General features: G+C 46.4%; 1 protein-coding gene across 1 annotated transcript in view; it reads right to left on the bottom strand.

Moving 5' to 3' along the window:
• Window positions 1-18,895, bottom strand: part of TLN2 (talin 2) — a 175,290-nt gene that overhangs the window by 75,212 nt on the left and 81,183 nt on the right. Inside the window, exons 26-29 of the mRNA XM_056120009.1 lie at window positions 10,703-10,911; window positions 10,136-10,255; window positions 9,032-9,229; window positions 7,880-8,019 (exon numbers count right to left, since the gene is read on the bottom strand). Of these exons, the coding sequence (XP_055975984.1) occupies window positions 7,880-8,019; window positions 9,032-9,229; window positions 10,136-10,255; window positions 10,703-10,911 (667 nt within the window). The remainder of the gene's footprint in view (window positions 1-7,879; window positions 8,020-9,031; window positions 9,230-10,135; window positions 10,256-10,702; window positions 10,912-18,895) is intronic.

The following is an 18,895-nucleotide window of genomic DNA, read 5'->3' as shown; positions in this document are numbered from 1 at the left end:
ATATTGCTGTCAACCATCCACTCTATCTGATATCAAAGATGCCTCATTTTATTAGCTAAATTGACTTTGCAGCTTCCCTCATAATATCCAATTAGATGGCATATGATATTACCAAGGAACAAAAGCAATCGGCTTAATTATTTGATGAGGAAGAAGCCACCTTGAATTTTAAATATAATTATTGAGGCTGAGGGGAAGAAGAAAAACATTTCTGTGCTCTAGGGAGAATCCAAGTTGTTTGTATAAGATTGATGTGTGGTTCATTAATGGGAAAAGGGCTGAATTCAGAAGTTGCTATGGAAGTTTGGAGGTGTCTGGCTGCAGCTTGACCCAGAGCTGAGATAGAGATGAGTCTGCAGGCCCTTCAATTGGGAGGAGCAGCTGGAGTTTCCCACACACCCCATGGAACCCACCAATGTAGCCTCCAAATGGATGGGTGGCATCTGTTCATGAAGTTGCTCACCTAGGCTGTGATAACATTCTCAGAGAGAATTTAAAAAATCACTCAAGCTTTCCATTTAGTTTCAGAATTTTTTTCCATTTCCTTTTTATGTACTTTTGTTTCGGGCTGGAGCGATAGCATGGCGTGTAGGGCGTGTGCCTTGCATGCTGCTGACCCAGGTTTGATTCCTCCGCCTCACTCGGAGAGCCCAGCAAGCTCTCAAGTATCTTGCCCACACAGCAAAGCCTGTAAAGCTACCCATGACATATTCAACATGCCAAAAACAGTAACAACAAGTCTCACAATTTGTTGTGAGACGTTACTGGTGCCCGCTCAAGCAAATCGATGAACAACAAGAGGACAGTGACAGTGACAGTACTTTTGTTTGTTTGGTTAGTTTTGGATCACACTCAGTGATTCTCAGGGCTTACTTCTGGCTCTGCACTCAGGCATCACTTCAGGTGGGACTTGGGAGACTACAGGGGTTCTGGCAAGTGAGCTTGGGTTAGTCATGTGCAATGAAATGTGCCTCACATGCTTTCCTGTCTTTCTGACCCATATCTCATTTTCAAAGAAGCCAAATTTACTCATAAAGATAAAAATATTATTTAAAAACGAGATGCTTAGAATTGATAAGCTGGTAGAACACTCACTGTCCTGTCCTTTCAAGTATGTTGTAGATATAAACAAGTTTGAAGTCATTTGGGATTAAAAACAAGACAGAACATAAAAAATGAAATAAACAAAAACCCATAAATCACTGTTTTAAGAGGGTCAGGTTGGCAGTGGGATAAAACCATACAGGGATCAGCACAAGTTTGACGGACTTGCTTGGGATACACTGATGCAGGACTAAGCAGCCTTTGAAAATACAAAAGTTGGGGGTATGGTGTCGCCAGCAGGTCAATCTGTACCTGTGAGGTGAGTGCATCAGCAGCCTGATGGTGCCTATAGACTTCCAGATACCCCCCCCCCCATTACTGCTGTGCCTTTGGCCAGACCCCAAAAAACGTGGGGCAAAGTTTACCAAGAAAGTAAATGGCCAAAGAAAGGTATGTGGGAGACACACCCACAAACCACCTCCAGCTCAGCTATAAAATTGGAGGCATGGCCTCTCTGGTTCCTGATCAAACTGCTTAATGGCCATGATCCAGAGACTCATAAAAAAATCTCAGAACCCAGTGGCTTTTGGCAGAAGTGCATCCAGACCCTGAAGTAGGATACCGGCACCGGGCCACCTGGGAATAGGTTTCGTGCCTTGGTCTGTTCCCCCTGGCGGCTAGGTGGCCGTCCTCCTCCAGAGGCCACAGGTCAGTCAGGTTTGGGCCCACAGTGACGAGACATGTGGGGCCTCACGGGATGGGGGTGGAGTCGGCCCTTTCCTCCCCACCCCAATGAGACCCCAAGTCATCGCCCACAAACGGCCTCTCTGGCTCCTGATCAAGCTATTTAATGGCCATGATCCCAGAGACACAGAAACAAATCTTGAAACCCAGTGGCTTTTGGCAGAAATGCGTCCGGACCATGCAGTAAGTTACTGTTGCCGGGACAACCCAGGGGGGAAAGGGTGTTGTCCCTCCGCCTGCTCCCCCTTGGTGGTTCAGAGGCCGCCATCTACCAGAGGCCATTGGGCAGTCAGGTTTGGGCCCGCAGTGATGAGACCCACAGAACCTCACGAGATGGGGGTGGAGCTGGCCCTTTCCTCCCTGCTCCAATGAGACCTCGAGTCACTGCCCACAAACGGCTACTCTGGCTCCTGGTCAAGCTCTTTAATGGCCATGATCCCAGAGACTCAGAAAAAAATCTTGAAACCTAGTGACTTTTGGCAGAAATGCGTCTGGCCCCTGCAGTAGGTTACCAGCGCTGGGCCAATCCAGGTGGGAATAGGATCCGTGCCTTGGCCTGTTCCCCCTGGCGGCCAGGTGGCCACCATCCTCCAGAGGCCACTGGACAATCAGGTTTTGGGCCTGCAAAGATGAGACACATGGGGCCTCACGGGATGGGAGTGGATCTGGCCCTTTCCTCCCCACCCCAATGAGACCCCAAGTCATAACCCATGAACAGCCTCTCTGGCTATTGATCAAGCTGCTTAACGGCCATGATCCCAGAGACGCAGAAACAAATCTCGGAACCCAGTGACTTTTGGCAGAAATGCATCCGGACCCGCAGTAGGTTACTGTTGCTGGGTCACCCCAAGGGGAAAAGGGTGCTGTCCCTCCTCCTGCTCCCCCTAGGCGGCTCGGTGGCCACCACCTTCCAGAGGCCACTGGGCAGTCAGGTTTGGGCCCACAGTTATGAGACACGTGGGGCCTCATGGGTTGGGGGTGGAGCTGGCCCTTTCCTCCCCGTCCCAACAAGACCCCGAGTCGCCACCCACGAATGGCCTTTCTGGCTCCTGATCAAGCTGCTTAATGGCCTGATCCCAGAGACTCAGGAACAAATCTCGGAACACAGCAGGTTTGGGCAGAAATCCCTCCAGATTTAATTGTTAAAATTTTCGAAATTTCAAAATCGTGCAGCCACTACTGCAGCCATGTGATATCATATGTTATTCATAAGCAGCAGCAGAAAACAAATTGTCTAGTGTTGCCTTTTCAGCAGATCTGAATGTTGGGGTAAAATCCCAAATAATAATGGGATTATTATCTGGTCTCGAAATATTGAATGAAATCAAAGTAGAGAGAGAGTGATGTGGAAATCATCTGCCCCACAGGTAGGGGGATGGTGTGGGAGGGAGTATACTGGAGTTTTTGATGGTCGAGAATGGGCACTGGTGAAGTGTTTCATTGTATGACCGAGACTTAAACCCGAAAGCTTTGTGACTGCTCTCACAGTGATTCAATAAATAGAGTTATAAATAATGAAAAAAAAATAAGTAAGGTGAAGTTCATGCCCAATTCAATCAGCTAATCAGTGGCTGAATAGCAGTACTCCTACATAAAAAAAAAGAAAAAAGAAAAGTTAAATAGCTACAACCCTACAATCTGGAGACTGCATTGCTAGTGTTTTATTCTCTTTTCAGGTATGTACAAACTGTTTCAGATGGGAAATGAAGGAGTGAAAGAGCTCATGGGTTAAAATGGGTTCTTTAGCCTCAAGTCTTGTAGTACTCAAGGACATACCCGACTGCTTGTGCTGAAGTTTGAGGACTCAGAAGTCCTAAAGAGGAACGCCACTTGTATGGGGAAGAAAGAAGCACAGCAGCCATGATTTCAGTGTAAAAAGCCCAGATTCTATGAGACAGCACTTGGAGGTGTCCCATCCTCTAGGAGGCATGCAGGGAGGAATAAGGAGCCAAGGCCACTTCACATGTGTGAAGCAGAGATTCCCACCAAAGGCCAGTAACAAATCAAGCAGGATGCTTTAAGAAATGGTAAGACATTGCTTTAATAATTCTAGTGGGCCCCATTGAGCTCATGCTCGCAATTTGGGCCCAGAGCAAAGGCGACAGTTTTGTTTTATAGAATGCTCGGGCATTTATAGGCAGGTGGTGGGAGAGTTCAGAAGCAGAAATTCCCAAGCATGTTATTTTGCTAAGCAGGGTCTGAATCACCTCAAGTATAGGAGCACATTTGGAATACATCGTCAGCTTACCAAGTTTACAAAGCAAGACTATGATCATCTCAAGGACAGTCCTAGTGGTTATGTCATGACACTGAAACTCAATTGCCCCTAGTGAAGCCCCTACTCTCTGGTGTTAGCCTGTTTGAAATGTACAAGGGGGTCTCTTTTCCACATCAGGTGAAGTCTGGGGACTATGGTGTGCAGTGTTGGGTATTCCAATGGAACCAAAGCCTCTTGAGCACAGCTGGGTGCTTGTGGTGGTACTGGAGAGGAAGTCAATGAACAGATCAGGTGTCACAGCTAAGCTGGGCCACAACTCTCAGGTCCAGCAGAATCCTGACCCCCAGATCAGCCCCATAGCTGCTACGTGTTGTAACCCGCATATCATGCAGTGGAGCCTTGAGGGTCTTCAGGGGAGAGGATGCTTGCAGCAACTGAGAAAATATACTCTGAATGAGAGCTGGGTTTGGCTAAAGAAAAGAGAACATTCTATCAGACAAGCAAGGCCTGGTGCACAAGTGTTCACACTGGGGTGTCGGTTTTGAGTGAGGAGCTCTCTTTGTCTCTAGATTCTGAAAGAAATGGCCCATAAGGGCCTCACAGTGGAGACAACTGGGAAGAAACACCAACCAGCTTCCAGGGGCTGCTTGCAGTGGGCACTGGCAAAGGCTAAGGTGTGGGCATGACTCTTTGGCCCCTTTTCCTGGGGCCAAGAGGTCTGTGGGGCCCACAGGAGGTCAGGGGAGGAGCTACAGGGTGGCCACACCTTCTTGTTGCAAATGCAGCAGGTATTCACTTCTCTGAATAGGTCCAGGGAACCCCAATCAGGCTCCCCCTCCCCCACCGCCAGGAAAGGGCTGATGAGCAGCAGGCACAGCGTCTTCTGCACCCACCTGTCAGGAAAGAGCCTGGCCTGAGCAGACCCCTGGACAAGGACAATCAAGGTCAATGTCCAGGAGAACATGACTCTGCTCAGACATCAAGACTGAGGCTTCTGGGGCAGAATGAATTTCAGAGGAGAAAGATGCGGTCTCCCACTGTATCACTGTCCTCCTGTTGTTTATCAATTTTTGCTCGAGCGGGCCTAGTAACGTCTCCATTATGAGACTTGTTGTTACTGTGTTTGGCATATTGAATACATCATGGGTAGCTTGTCAGGCTTTGCCGTGCAGGCGAGATACTCTCGGTAGCTTACCAGATTCTCTGTGAGGGGCAGAGGAATCGAACCCGGCTCGGCCAGGCTGGTTGTGCTATCGCTCCAGCCCTGTGGTCTCCCTTCTGCTTCAAACCCATCCCTCAAGCTGGGAAGGACTTTGGGGACTATAACAAGCAAGGTTATAACTCATGATCTCTTTGGGGGGCCTTTGGCTCATGAGTGAGGGCAGCAGTGGTACAAAAGACCACACGCTGTGTGTGCTGGGTCATCATCCTCCAGGTCAGCGTGGGGCTGACCCCAAGCCTGTGACACAAGACTAACAAATGAATGATTAAGGAAAGGAATGGAGGTGCCCCAGTCTCGGGGACCTCTTAGAAGAGTCAGCCTGACTCATGTGAGCTGGCTGGAGCTTCCACTGGGAACTACCCCAGGGCACTGACCTTGCCAGTCTGTGCCAAGGAGCTATGAGGAACATGCCAGTGTCTCCTGCAATAGCTCCGAACCAGACACCCGCAACCCATGAGAAATCTGAATGCTGCCCCAGTTATGAACTAGCAACCTGAGAACTCCCTGCCCTGCTGCTTAGTTTGCTTCCCTTTCTGATGTTTCTAGATTCTTCCATTATGTCCCTATCAGGGGGCTTAAGGAAACCAGGGAGCAATGGGGTCCAGGAACCTTCCCTATGGGGCTGGTTTCCTTTTCTGCTTTCAAAAACACTGACACTGTCTCCTTCTCCCCATCACTCATGAGTGAATGACATGTTATAAGTGGGAAAATGGGCCAGAGCGGTAGTACAGTGGGTAGGGCTCTTTTCTTACACGTGTCATTCCTGGGTTTGATCCCTGGCACACCACATGATCCCCTAAGCAATGCCAAAAGGGGATTCCTGAATGTTGAGCCCTGAACACAAACACACAAACTAAATGGGAAATTATAACTTTGTAATGATACAAAAAATTGGAGACCATGACAAAGAGCCTGGAAACTTTGCTGCCTTTTTATGTTCAATCAGTAACATTCTCAGAGGCAAAGACTACAGAAGAAAGCCATGGGGTGGGGAGGCATCTCCTAGCAGCAGCAGAGGTGCAGAGCAAGTCCTCAACACCCTCAGACCCCTTCCCCAAAAGAGGGCACCTGTTCACTGAACAATCCTATAGGAGGGGCACTGAGGGAATTTGGGTATTTTCCCAATCTCGGAGGTGCTACTGTTTGAAAATAAATATATAAGTTGGAATAAACAAAGAAACTCTTGTGTTTTCAAGATTATTGTCTACCTCCCTTACACAAAAGTAACATGGGATCTTAAAGCACCAGCCAGGCTCTGAGCAATAGGAACACAAATTCTCATGCAATGACAATCAAAAGCATTTGAGGGTGATATAGATACCCCCCCTTTCCCTCTGTAGATGTGGAATCTGGGGACAGGCAGAGCCAGCTGTCCCCTGCACTTCTGTCTGAAGCACCAAGGCTTGTGGTAATTCAGGGCTCCTGACTCCCACCCTTTAATGCCTTCTGAATTCCTAGGGAGACAAAGACATAAGAAAGATGCAAAAAAGTGACCAAACTCAAATTTAGCAAAACCCAAAGAAATAAAGCTGTGTTTTTCACATCACAGCCCTATACAGCTTGGAAAGGTTGACAGAGATGTAATCCAGCCTAGGGGTTCCCAGGCTTACTTGGTCTATTGCGTTTTTTCAAAAAGGACAACATTCTGTGTCCCCCCTGAAAACTGACCTTATTTAAGCAGATAGAAGCGCCCCCATCTGCATTCAACATACTGTCCAACCTTGGGTTGCTGGCACCACCACGGTGGAGTGTTGTCCCTGCCTTGGAAACATGGTGCATTCCTGCATTTCCTCCCTCTGCTGTCAACCTCCCTGCTGCTGACACTGGGAAATGCCAAGAGCACAGCCCCACCACACAGGCGCATAAACCACTCACCCTCTGGGATCAGGAGGGAGGAAGTAGGGCTGCCACCCAGCTCCTCATATCCCTTCCCCATTACAGGTCAGCAAATCAAATAGCCACAATGCCCCTGGAGCAGAAAAGGGTTCTCAACTCCCTAATGAAAGCATCAGGGGAGAAAGATACAGACATCCTTTGAAGCTCAGGATTATGTTTTCACAAACATTTCACCCCTACCTACAGCCCATCATATTCTACACTGAAGACCCGTGGCATGTGACTATTTTAATATAATGATTTCCATGGATTTGACACCAATGACAGGTAGTATAGAGTAAAGGCTCAACAAATACTGAAGAGAATGGAGCAACTTGTATGCTCATTCATACTTTTGGACTTCTGTCATGCAAACCTGTGCTATTTTCAAACTCTGAAATAGGCAACACTACTCTAAGGAGACCCTGATGATGTTAAATCAGTAGTACCATAGGTCTCAGTGATGACAGAATGCATCATTGGAGGGAGAAATATAGACTCGAGCCAGCTGAATTAAGCTCCAGAATTTCTATGAGAATGGATTCCTTTGCGATTCTTCCCTCAGCAGAAGGAGGGTGTTATGCAGATCTGTGTTTCATTCAACCACATAAGAAGCACATTTTGGCATTTTCCACTCTGGAGAAGCCCATGTTCTCTCTTGAACACATATCTCTCTGTCTCTTTTACTCTCCCTTCATATTTTCTAAGTAAAAAATTTAAAACAAAACTATTTAAAAAAGAAAAAGAAAGAAAGCACATATCTCCTTTGCTCTTACCTTGCAGCTGCAGCCAGGAGATTTTTCGCGTTGGGTGCTCCTGGGTCTACAGAGAGAGACTTGGCAGCCAACAATAGCTTACTGGATGCCATAGAGATATTCTTGAGATTCCCGATTACCTGGATCTGGTCTTCTTTTGTCTGGAAGATCCAAAGGAGCCAGAGGGAGTCAGGACCAGGCATTTCCTCTAGGAAGCCCCCAGAGACTTTACAGGAGCACTCAGAAAACAAACAAGTTCTCTGTGTAGCTTGCATTTAGCCCAACAACTCTGCAGATGCCTAGGGTGTGGAGTCTGACCAGGATCTGCTCTTTCCCAAGAGATGCCCAGACTGAGATGCATAGACGACAAACCCATGCCCACGGGGCCAGCCCCAAACAGTGCTGCATGACCAGTGTAGGCCATAAAAGGGATGCAGGGACCAGAGAGCAAGAAAGAGCATGAGTCAGTATGTAGTAGTGCAGGCCATAAGCCCAGCATATCATTCAACAAAGCCGAGTTATCCAGGAGCTCAGAGGTTCCTCCATCTGAGCCAGGAAGAACTACCAGCTCTGGGCTGAAATTTCCAGCCATGGTCCCTGCATCCCTAAGTTTCTGGACCCAGGGAAGGACTCCTCCTCACCCTGCCTGCTGTCCAAGACACTAGACTTTGCAGGCAACAGAGCAGAAAGCACGCTGTGAGTCTCTTTCAGGAGTTACAGGAGTTGAGGGGAAAACTACAAGCCAAGGCCAGACAGGTTAGGCTACCCCAGGATTATCTGCTCATCTGCAGGAGGGAATATTTAATCACCCAATGCTCGCCATGACCAAAGTTCCTGCAAGTGGGCCACAAACACCCATGATGTCTTCCTGGATGGGGCTGGAATTGTTCCCACCTCTGCCGAACACCTACCCTCCTTGAGCTCTCTTCAAACATCCACTCAGAGACTGGATGATATGGAGGGGAGGAGAAAAGCTGCTTTCTCCACCTAGAGCTGCATCTGCACTGTGAGCATCCCTGGGAATGTCTTTCCCATGAGGTCATGGAGCTTCCCAACCCTGGGAGAATGTGGCTCTGCCACCTGTTGTTGGGCTTCCAACTCCACTTGGCCCAACTGAGCTCCAGGACAAGGCTGTTTCCTCACACAGAGCTGAGTCCCAGCTGTCAAACCCACCTGGGCTTGGCCCGCCATCTCAATGCCAGCATCCAGGAATTCATCGAAATCATCGCTGAACTTCCCTGAAGCTGCAGCCAACTCCCCACTCTGGCCCCGGGTGGCGTGGACCACCTCCCCCGCGGACTGGTTCAGGTCAGCCGCAGCTTGGTTGAGCTCACTCTGGGCTTCCTGGAAAGGCTTCGTGCTGGGTGGTAGCTGCAGTAAACAGAAGTGGGGAAGCTCCATGCAGGGGAGCAAAGGTGGGCACGGAGTGGGGAATTGCCTCTCCAGGGGTGCTTTGGGAGCCACACAGATGGCTGGGAGGTTTGCCATCACAGGGAACTTTCAACACGCACCATTACATGGTCACTCACACCTGGTTAGAATCAATCTAGTGTCAGACACTGTCTATAAATGGGTAATGACACTGTTTTCAAGGGCTTGGCTCCTTGATGGCAGAGACAGTCTTCATTCGGGGATCCCAGGGCCACCTACGGGGCCCCAGTCTATATGGAGTCATCTGGAAATTCCCAAAGTTTCTCCTATAAAGCATATTTGCTCTTGAACCCTAAACTCTGTCCTGCCAAACATCCCCAAGTTCTGCTCATAGTCTCGTTCACAGCAGAACTTGTTGAGGAGGCAGCAGCAGAGGATGATGAGGTCATGCATGGTCCAGGACAGGGCTGAAGTCTGCCGGGTCCAGCAGCTGTACTACTGACTAGCAGCTGAGAGCAGACAATGGACAGTGGAGCAAACCCAGGTGAAGACACAAGCCCCTGACCCTAGGAGAGGGTTCACAGGGCAGGGAGGGGATAGGCTCCCAGGAGTTTGGGACATGTGCATCCCTCCTGGCCTCTCACCCTCTATGTTACCCTGGTAATTAGGCTATGGGTGTATTCCTTTTCCACCCCCACTGTGATGACCCCAGAGCCCAGAGGTCAAAACCACATGGGGATCAAGAAAAAGTCAACTGGAAAATCTCCACTGGGAGCCATGACCCATCAGCAGGCAGATGAGGAGGGACATTGGAGGAGGATACTGGTCAAGGAGCTGGATGCCTGTGGCTATATCAAGGACCCACGTAGGAGCCCCAGAACCCCATGACCGTCCAGCCCTGCTCACCGAGTCCACCAATAGCTTCTTGCTAGACTCTCCGATGCTCTTCAGGGCCACATCCACATCCTTCTGTCCCGGGAGGCAGTTCACGCAGTTGTTGAGAGAGTGTGAGACAGCTTTCGCCACCTGGATCCACAGCAGGAGACAAGGGCCTTGAGGAAGGGCTGTGGGGGGCCATTTGGGGTACGGAGGGGATATGGGGCTCAGAGTGTACCTGAAATTCTTTCTGCTCTGAATCAGCCCCTGTAGGGCTCTTGGCTGGGAGCCAAGTGCTGAACCCCCCCCCCCCCCACCCTGGGGTGAAAGTTCTGTGTTGACAGAGGCCAGTGAGAAAGCACATCCCATTTGCTCCCCCTTGGCTGTTTTAAACCATGTACTGAGGCCCCAACACATTGCAGCTGTGAGTCAAGGTACTCATACTAACCTCAATGTGGGCTCTGGAGGGAAGACTTACAAGTGGGAAGAGAGAACTCTGGCAGGACACTTTGGAAGGTTCTGGAAATTTCATGGAACGCCAGGACTCACACCAGGAAAGGGTGACGATCTGACATTGTACACCTCCCTGGAACTCACCTGAGCCAGTCTCTGTTGACTCTCAGCATCACCAGGTGCAATCAGGGCCTGCTTGGCTTCCCTGATAAGCATGGCCGAGCCCTCCATCACATCTCGAGCTGAGTCGAGCATGGCGTGAGTGGCTGTGGGGTCACTGGTGGATGCAGCCACGCCTCGGGCGGCCTGGGCCAGAGTTTTCAGTGCTTGGGCTGTTTCTCTAGCAGCTACCCCTGGGATAAAAGTGCACCAAATTTCCCATTACATTCCATTTAAAAATCAGACTTTCATTTGGAGGGAAGTCTCTAGCCCAGAGATCTCTACAAAAGGAGAGAAACACATAAGTGTATGGCATTGGCCTCCAAATTATTTTTATGCATATGAAATCATGAAAGCATGGTACCACTGATTCTAGACTGATCCGAGAGAGACTGTGCAATGAATGCAAACTTGAAAGCCAATATTTCTGGCTCTTTTGCACTTCCTTTGCTCCCATATTCCTAGATATAAAATACTAAGTGAATTGCAGTGCAGAGATGTCTCGGGTTAACAGACAGCCATTGAAATCCTTTTTCCGGATCCTTTTACTGGGGAGAACAACTGACACACAATGCATCATGTGTGCCTTCATGGAGAGCTCAGGGACAACATACTTTTGCATTTGCCTTGTAGATCAAGACAGGACATCCAGTGCCTGTGTCTTTCCCGTTCAATCACCTCTCACCCTGAACACAATCACACTTGCTGTGTCTCCCTGCCTTAGACTGGGCTTCCCCATCTTTGAATTCCACAGGGATTGAATTCCTTGGGACCACACAGTGTAGATTCCTTTGTGCTTGATTTCTCTTCCCTTTCAAGTTGGTGCATGTTCATTCTCTTCTCATTCCATCATGTGAATACATCAACACTCACTCATACTTAATGCTGTGGGTGGACATTTGGGTTGTTTTGTTTGGGGATATCATGCATAAAACTAGAGTTAATGCCGAGGCATGTGTGTGGGAATGTGGAATTATTCTGCTGGACTACAGATGAAGTGTCTGTAGTCATGATTCTCTTAAGACGGTTTTGGCCAATGATGTGGAGCATTTACGATGGTGGTCTGTATAGGCCATGCCATATAGTCTAAGTGGGCAGTTGTGTGCATCACTTAGATTTGAGTGGGTGTACTCCATGATGCTCACACAGTGACAAAGCAACCTAAGGTTTCATTTTCCTTCACTAAGCAATATTCTACTTTATTCCACTTCAGAGGACATTACAAAATGTTTCCGGGATGATTTTTTACCATCATCCTTACTACCACCAGGATACAAGTGTTCCAGATAGTCTCCATCCTAGCAAAGACTTGATGTTGCCAGATTTTCATCTTGGCCAAGCCAGTTTGCATTTGCTTCTAACCACAGTTTACTTATCTTGATGAGCAATGACTCTGGGCGTTGTGCCATGTACTTGGGGGCTTCTTTGAAGTGCTGGCTCAGCTTCTAGAAATGATGGGATCTAGCAACCAACAATGACTATCAAGTAGCCTATTAAGAACTATTAAGAACTATAGTGCCGATAGTAAGTAAAGGGATATACATGATAACCTTTTAGTACCTGTTACAAATTATAGTGCCCAGAAGGAAAGAGAGGGAGAGAGACAGAGAGAGAAAGAGAGAGGGAGAAAGAAAGAAAGAAAGAAAGAGAGAGAAAGAAAGAGAGAGAAAGAGAGAGGAAGAAAGAAAAAAGAAAAAAGAGAGAAAGAAAGAGAGAAAGAGATAAAGAAAGAGAGAAAGCAAGAAAAAAAGTGCCTTCCATAGAGGCAGGTTGGGGGTGGGATTGGTGGAAGGAAAACTGGGGACAATGGTAGTGGGAAATGTACAGTGGTAAAGGGATGGGTGTTGGAACACTGTATGATTGAAATTCACTCATGAACAACTTTGTAAGTCAATCTATAGGTGATTCAATTAAATGTATATATATATATGTATACACACACACACACACACACATATATGTAGTGCTGCCTTGTGTGAAATAAATGGGGATCTTCTCCATGGCAGTCAGGGCTTGGCACAATCCTGGAGATGGTAAGGTTGGAGATCCAAGAGCATACACAAAAAGTATCTGATAAGCTTGGGACTGCAGAAGAGCCAACTTCAAAGCCCACAGTACAGCAGACTGTTTCACAACTGGGCCCAGAGTGGAGAGTAATGGACCTTAGAGCTCATGTTCAAAGGCAGCACCATGGCTAGATCTGGGTTTACTTAATCTGGGGCCCGATTCTCTGCACTGTGTCATTTGGGACAGAGTTGTGAGGAGGTCTTAGTAATATATAACACCCAGGTGGGAAAAAAAAACATTTCAACCAATTTCCTCTTCTTGCTAAGGTCTGGGGTGATTTTTCTATAGTGTGAGCTGAATGGTGTCTGAACACAGCTGAAGGTGACCTGGTGGAGAACCTTTTAGTACCAGTTACTACCTCAGCAGAGGGGAAAGTAGCACCAAGGGGGACTTTTCACAGTTAAATTGAGGCTCCAGATGACACTAAAGAGAAGGGGAGACACCATGTCCTCTACCCACGTTGGCTCTACAGTGCCATGACCTGCTCATCTTTCAATATGAGTATGTCCCACAACTGTGACAGAGCTCAACAGCCTCATTGTGGCTGACTCAGACCACATGGTCCACTGCATACCACAGCACCTGGAAGACAGTGTGTTGAATTTTAAAGGTTTTTGGTGGGAGAAAAGCCCAGAAAGCAAAAAGGCAAAAAAATCAAGTGAGGTAGAGAAACAAGCTGAAGAAAATGGACTTTCTATGTCAGAGAGCCATTTCTGGTGCATATTTGAAGTAGGTTCTTCCTCTAAGCCCCAGAGGGGAAAAACGTCATCCCTCTCTGGTCAGGAGGATCAGCGACACAGCCTGGACTGCCACCTTTTCCCTCTGAGTCTTGTTTTCCCACAGCATAGAGAAGAGACAGACATTCCAGCTGAAAACCATTGAAAATGTGCCTCCCTTTTGTCTTACCATTTTACTATGGGCAGCTGAATCTGTTTATCTTTGAGTAGGAAGACTTTGTGGGGGAATTATACATATATCCCATCTTCAGTAACAAATGTATGTCTGTGCAAAAACAATCATATTGTGGAAATAATTTTATAGATATTTTAAAAGGGGCAGAATCCAGAAGACCCAAGTTTTGTTTTCTGCTGAAGCCTCACCAGGAAACTGCAAGGTACCTGAAGGACCTTTTATTTTTGAAGGGATTAGCCTTTCTAGATCAAGAAAGCCAAATGATCCAAACAAGGCCACGAGGGGCCTGGGGAATCCAGTGTCATCCTTGGGCAGCCTGAATTCATGGCATATTGTTGATGTTTCAGTGAGACACACCAAGGGGAGTCGCCAAGATAAAGCCACAAAACCAACCCAATAGTCAAGACTGTTGAGTCCAGAACAGCCCATGGGGAACACGACCCAAACCCAGAGTTGCTAAGTCACCATCATGGAAAGCACAGTTTCTTCCACAGTGTGGCTGTCCATCTGTCCATCTGGGCTTCCAACTGGAATCAGTCACAATAGAGCCAGGAGATAGAGTGGAACTCTTGGTCATATAATGGTAATTCTCCACCAGAATACATGGAAGTTGTGTGACACTAGCACTATACTACATAGAAAATGTCAAAGGCAAGCATCAATTGTGACAAGGACTTATTCATCTCTCCCTAACTATGTGTTTGGAGCTAAGCAGAAATCTATCTTGAATACTGTGCTAACCAAAGTCATCCCAGAGGCAGTGAACATTGAAATTCTGAGTAGTTCACACAACCTCAAAGGATGACAAGGGAGCCAAGAACCAGTGCTCAGGAACATCTGGGCTTTCTCCCAGTGTTTCTGATACAGACTGCAACTTTCCTGAAAAGCCTCCAACAAGGAAAGCAGGAATTTTGGCTATTTCAGTCTCTCTTACAGGTAACTTTCTGGGCATTGATTCAGCCCCTGGTTCCCTTCTGCTCTCCTCTTGAGTCCCCCATTCTTGCCATGGCTTTCCATCATTCTCCACGGATTTTTATTGCTCCCCAATCTTTAAGTACATGGGTTCCTCCAGATTATGGTCGATTAAGTCTTTTCTCATTTTACCCCTCCTCTTAGCAAACTTAATCTACCTCCATGGTTTCAGTCATGATACCTTTATTGTACATTTACAATCTTTTTCTCCAACCCAGATTTCTCTACTGAGATCCTCAGCCAATTATCTAGCTGCCTACTGGGGACTGGCCTTGAAGAGTCTGCAGAAGCTTCAAACATGGAAAGTTGAACCTTGTCCCCTTGAACATCAGACACCCCCATGCCTGCTAAAGGGCCTGGGTGGCATTGTAATGATTTATCATCTCTTTATTCTTCTAGAATCTCTTTGTTCCTAGCAGTTGGGGCTATGCACACTCCCCTCCTTCCTCTCCTCCCTGCCAATATCTAAACCACAGATGGACACTCTGTGCTTCAACCCTACTCCAGGTCATGTCCAGGTCTGGTCTGATGAGCAGGAACACAACAGCCTTCCTGCTGATATCCCACCTCCAACTTGACTTCCCCCTTCCTTCTGGTATTTCACCTCCAACTTGACTTCCTCCTGATCCATGTGACCATAGGGTAGGGCAATCTATCTATAAGCAATTGAAATTGTATCCACAGATGAAAAATTCCAGTATTTTCACATGATAAATTCCAAATTCTTTGACCTGGTTTAGGAGGCCCTTTAGAATCTGGTCCAGTCCACTTTAACAATCTTTGTTTTGGGTTTGGTTTTATGTTTAGACCACACCTGGAGGTGCTCAGGATTTTCTCTTGACTCTGTGCTCAGAGGTCATTTCTGGTGGTAATCAGGGTGACCACATGCAGAGCCAGGAATTGAACCTGATCAACCACATTCAAGGCAAGAACTCTTCCCACCACACTATCTCCCACCTTTCAGGTTTACCTGTACCCTTCACCTCTTTGCCTTTCAGTTTCCCTTTCTCAGTTTATGTGCTCAGCTCTTTTCTTCCTCATCTTTGGGACTTTGGCTCTGCCGCTCTCATTCTTCAACCATGTTTTCAGTGCCTGCCAAATCTGAACAGTGCTACTGCCAGGATGTTTTCAGAGGCAAATAGGACAGTCTGTCATCCTGGATGTTATCATTACCAGATGATGCAGCTTGTAAAGCAGTCTTCTACCTACGCTGGAGAGGCATTGCATCATCGACACATTTTCTGGCAAGATTTAAGAAATGTGCAGAATTTCTTAAAACTTAAATTCCACCTATATCATGTTCTGTAGGAATATTGGATTCATGTGTGTTTTTCTGCTGAATGTTACATGAGCTCTAAACTAATGCAAACCTTGATCAGGTATCAATTCCACTCTGCAAATTTCCCAAACATCCCACTAACCCCCCCCCCCCCCGTACATTCTTATTAATGTAGATATCACATTACTCTATGTTAGAGCTCTTGTTTTTGTGTGGTCATATGGTGCTCTTTTTACCTTTTCAAAATAATCAAGGAATTTTGTGTCTTTTTTTTTGTAGTAATTAGTAGACGAACTTACTATAGATCAACCCCCCCCCTCCTTTTCAGAGCAACAATTAGAAGCACTGGAATGTAAATTGGCATGGAACCAATATAGAAATTTTTCAAAAATAAAAATTAGAAAATTGCATCGGACTGAAATAAGCCACTTCTGGGTTTGCCAAAGAACATTTAAAAAACATATTTGGAGAATAAGTTTTTTAAATTAAATGAACCCCCATGTTCATCAAGGTATTACTTACAATTGCCAAGAGATTGAAACAATATAAGTCTATTGATAAATGAATGGCTAGAAATACAGCCTATGGATACAGGAACATGGCTCTATTACAAAGATGAAATCCTGCCGTTTGTGGCAACATGGATGGATCCCCAAGGAATTAGGCCAAGTGAAATATTTCAGAGAAAGACAAACACCATATGATTTTACTCAGGGGGTGGAAAATAAAGGAAGAAAACAAATGAATTAACCAAACAAGACAAAACAAATTCTTAGACAATAAGAACAAGATAAAAGTTACCAGCAGAAATGGGATGAAGGAAAGTGGGCAAATTGAGTCAAAGTGTCAATTACATGGTAAAGGATAGAAACCAGACTTCTGAGGGGGGTAAAAAGAATGTAGTATGTATAGGTGTTGGTATAGGTCTATATGAATCAATATTACTGCAGTTTAAAAGCACTGAGCAAAGGAGAGAGAGAACAAAAGGGAATGCCCTGCCACAGAGGGTACAGAACTTCAGAGACTTGTACAGACAACAGATAAGTGTGTGTGACAACTTTCCACTCCACTTCTGGGGGTGAATTGAGATAATGGTCACTCGTGTTCACTAAACAACATGTTTTCATGTGTGTGTGTGGAGGGGTTTGGGAGGCACACCTGGCAGTGCTCAGGGGTTGCTTTGACTCTGTCCTCAGGGGTCACTCTGGTGCTCAAGGGATACTCTTGGCACTCAGGGACCATACTCAGTGCCTAGGATGGAACCAAAGTTTGAACAATACATTTTGGAGAACTGTTTATAGTGGTGTCATTTGGAAACAACTCAATACCCATCAATAGTTCAAGGAAAAAAACAAAAGGTATAGTCATGAGATTCTATATATAGGAAGCAGGAAAAACAAGTGCAGCGAGAAAACCCACCAGGCTGGCAATGGTAGCTGAGACACACACAGACTACTTGAGTCTCTTTACTCAGAGGTCAAAAATGGCACCAAAGCAATGTCTGATGTTAAAAATCAGGGAGTTGACTATGGGGGAGGAGAGGAGATGGGGTACAAGTGATGGGTGGGGAGATGAAAGATTTCCACTCCTTGTCTCAATAGTGGGTGCATTCAACCTGTGTTAACTCAAAAGGTACACACTTAAGACATGATCTTCTCCTGATGTGTGGCCTACTACAAAAGTAATGTCATATGCTTTTAAAATCCTGTCCTACATCTGCAGTTATCTGTTCATTGCAGCACTCTCTACAATAGCTAGAATTGGAAAAAATCTGCCCAAGAACAGATAACTGGTTAAAGAAGCTTTGGTACATCTACACAATGGAATACTATGTAGCTGTCAGAAAGGATGAAGTCATGAAATCTGCATACAAGTGGTACTACATGGAAAGTATCATGCTAAGTGAAATGAGTCAGAAAGAGAGGGATAGACATAGAAAGATTACATTCATCTGGGCAACATAAAATAACAAAATAGGAGACTAACACCCAAGAATAGCCGAGATAAGTACCAGGAGGATTACTCCATGGCTTTGAGGACAGCTGCACACGCTAGGGGAAAAGGCAGCTCAGATAGAGAAGGGAGCACCAAATAAAGGGTGTTGGGAGGTTCCTCTCAGGATAGGACACGCGTGATGAGAGTAGACTATAGTCTGAACAAGATTGTCACTCAATGTCTCTTTTGTAAACCACAGCACTCAAAAAGAGAGAGATAACAAAAGGGAATGCCCTGCCACAGTGGTAGGGTGGGATGGGGGGAAGGGGGTGGGAGGGATACTGGGGATTAGTGGTGGTAGAGAATGGGCACAGGTGGAGGGATGGGTATTCGATCATTGTATAACTGAAACCCAAGCACAAAAACTTGTAAGTCTACAACTGTACCTCATGGTGTTTCACTAATAAAAATTTAAGGAAAAAAATAAAATAACTAAAAAATAAATAAATAAAAATAAAATACTGTCCTGCCATCTAACGGAAGTAACAATCTGAAAGCTGCTCCTTCCATGTGATGTTCTTCATGCCTTCTCTTGATGCAGTTCATGCTTCAGAGAAACAGGCTTAGGAGAAAATTTTTCCAGCTTACTTTAGGTGGTGGAGGCGTCCTGCTATAGCTGCCTCCCCTACAATACCGTTTCCTTTGTGATCTAACTTGTTTTTTTTTTCTCGAGTTAACAATTTACACAATTTAGGCTTTGTATAGTCTTATTTTTTTATTTTATTTTTTGTGTGTGTGTCTACTCCCAGAGTAAAACTAATGGGAATGCTTAGCAGACTCTCAAGGAGGCACAGCTCTGCTCTGCACCAGTACTACTGACAAAGGCAAGTGGAACAAGAAGACAAGAGACCACTCTCCCAGGGCACAGCATTCTCACACATGCTCTCAGGATGTGGCACCCTCACATACTCTCCCAGCAGAGTAACCCCCTTACATACTCTCCCAGGGTGCAG

The sequence above is a fragment of the Sorex fumeus genome, unplaced genomic scaffold (assembly GCF_029834395.1).
Source record: "Sorex fumeus unplaced genomic scaffold, SorFum_2.1 ptg000042l, whole genome shotgun sequence".
Classification (NCBI taxonomy): domain Eukaryota; kingdom Metazoa; phylum Chordata; class Mammalia; order Eulipotyphla; family Soricidae; genus Sorex; species Sorex fumeus.
Note: the sequence above shows the minus strand (reverse complement) of the source record. Positions and strands in the feature narration are given on the sequence as shown.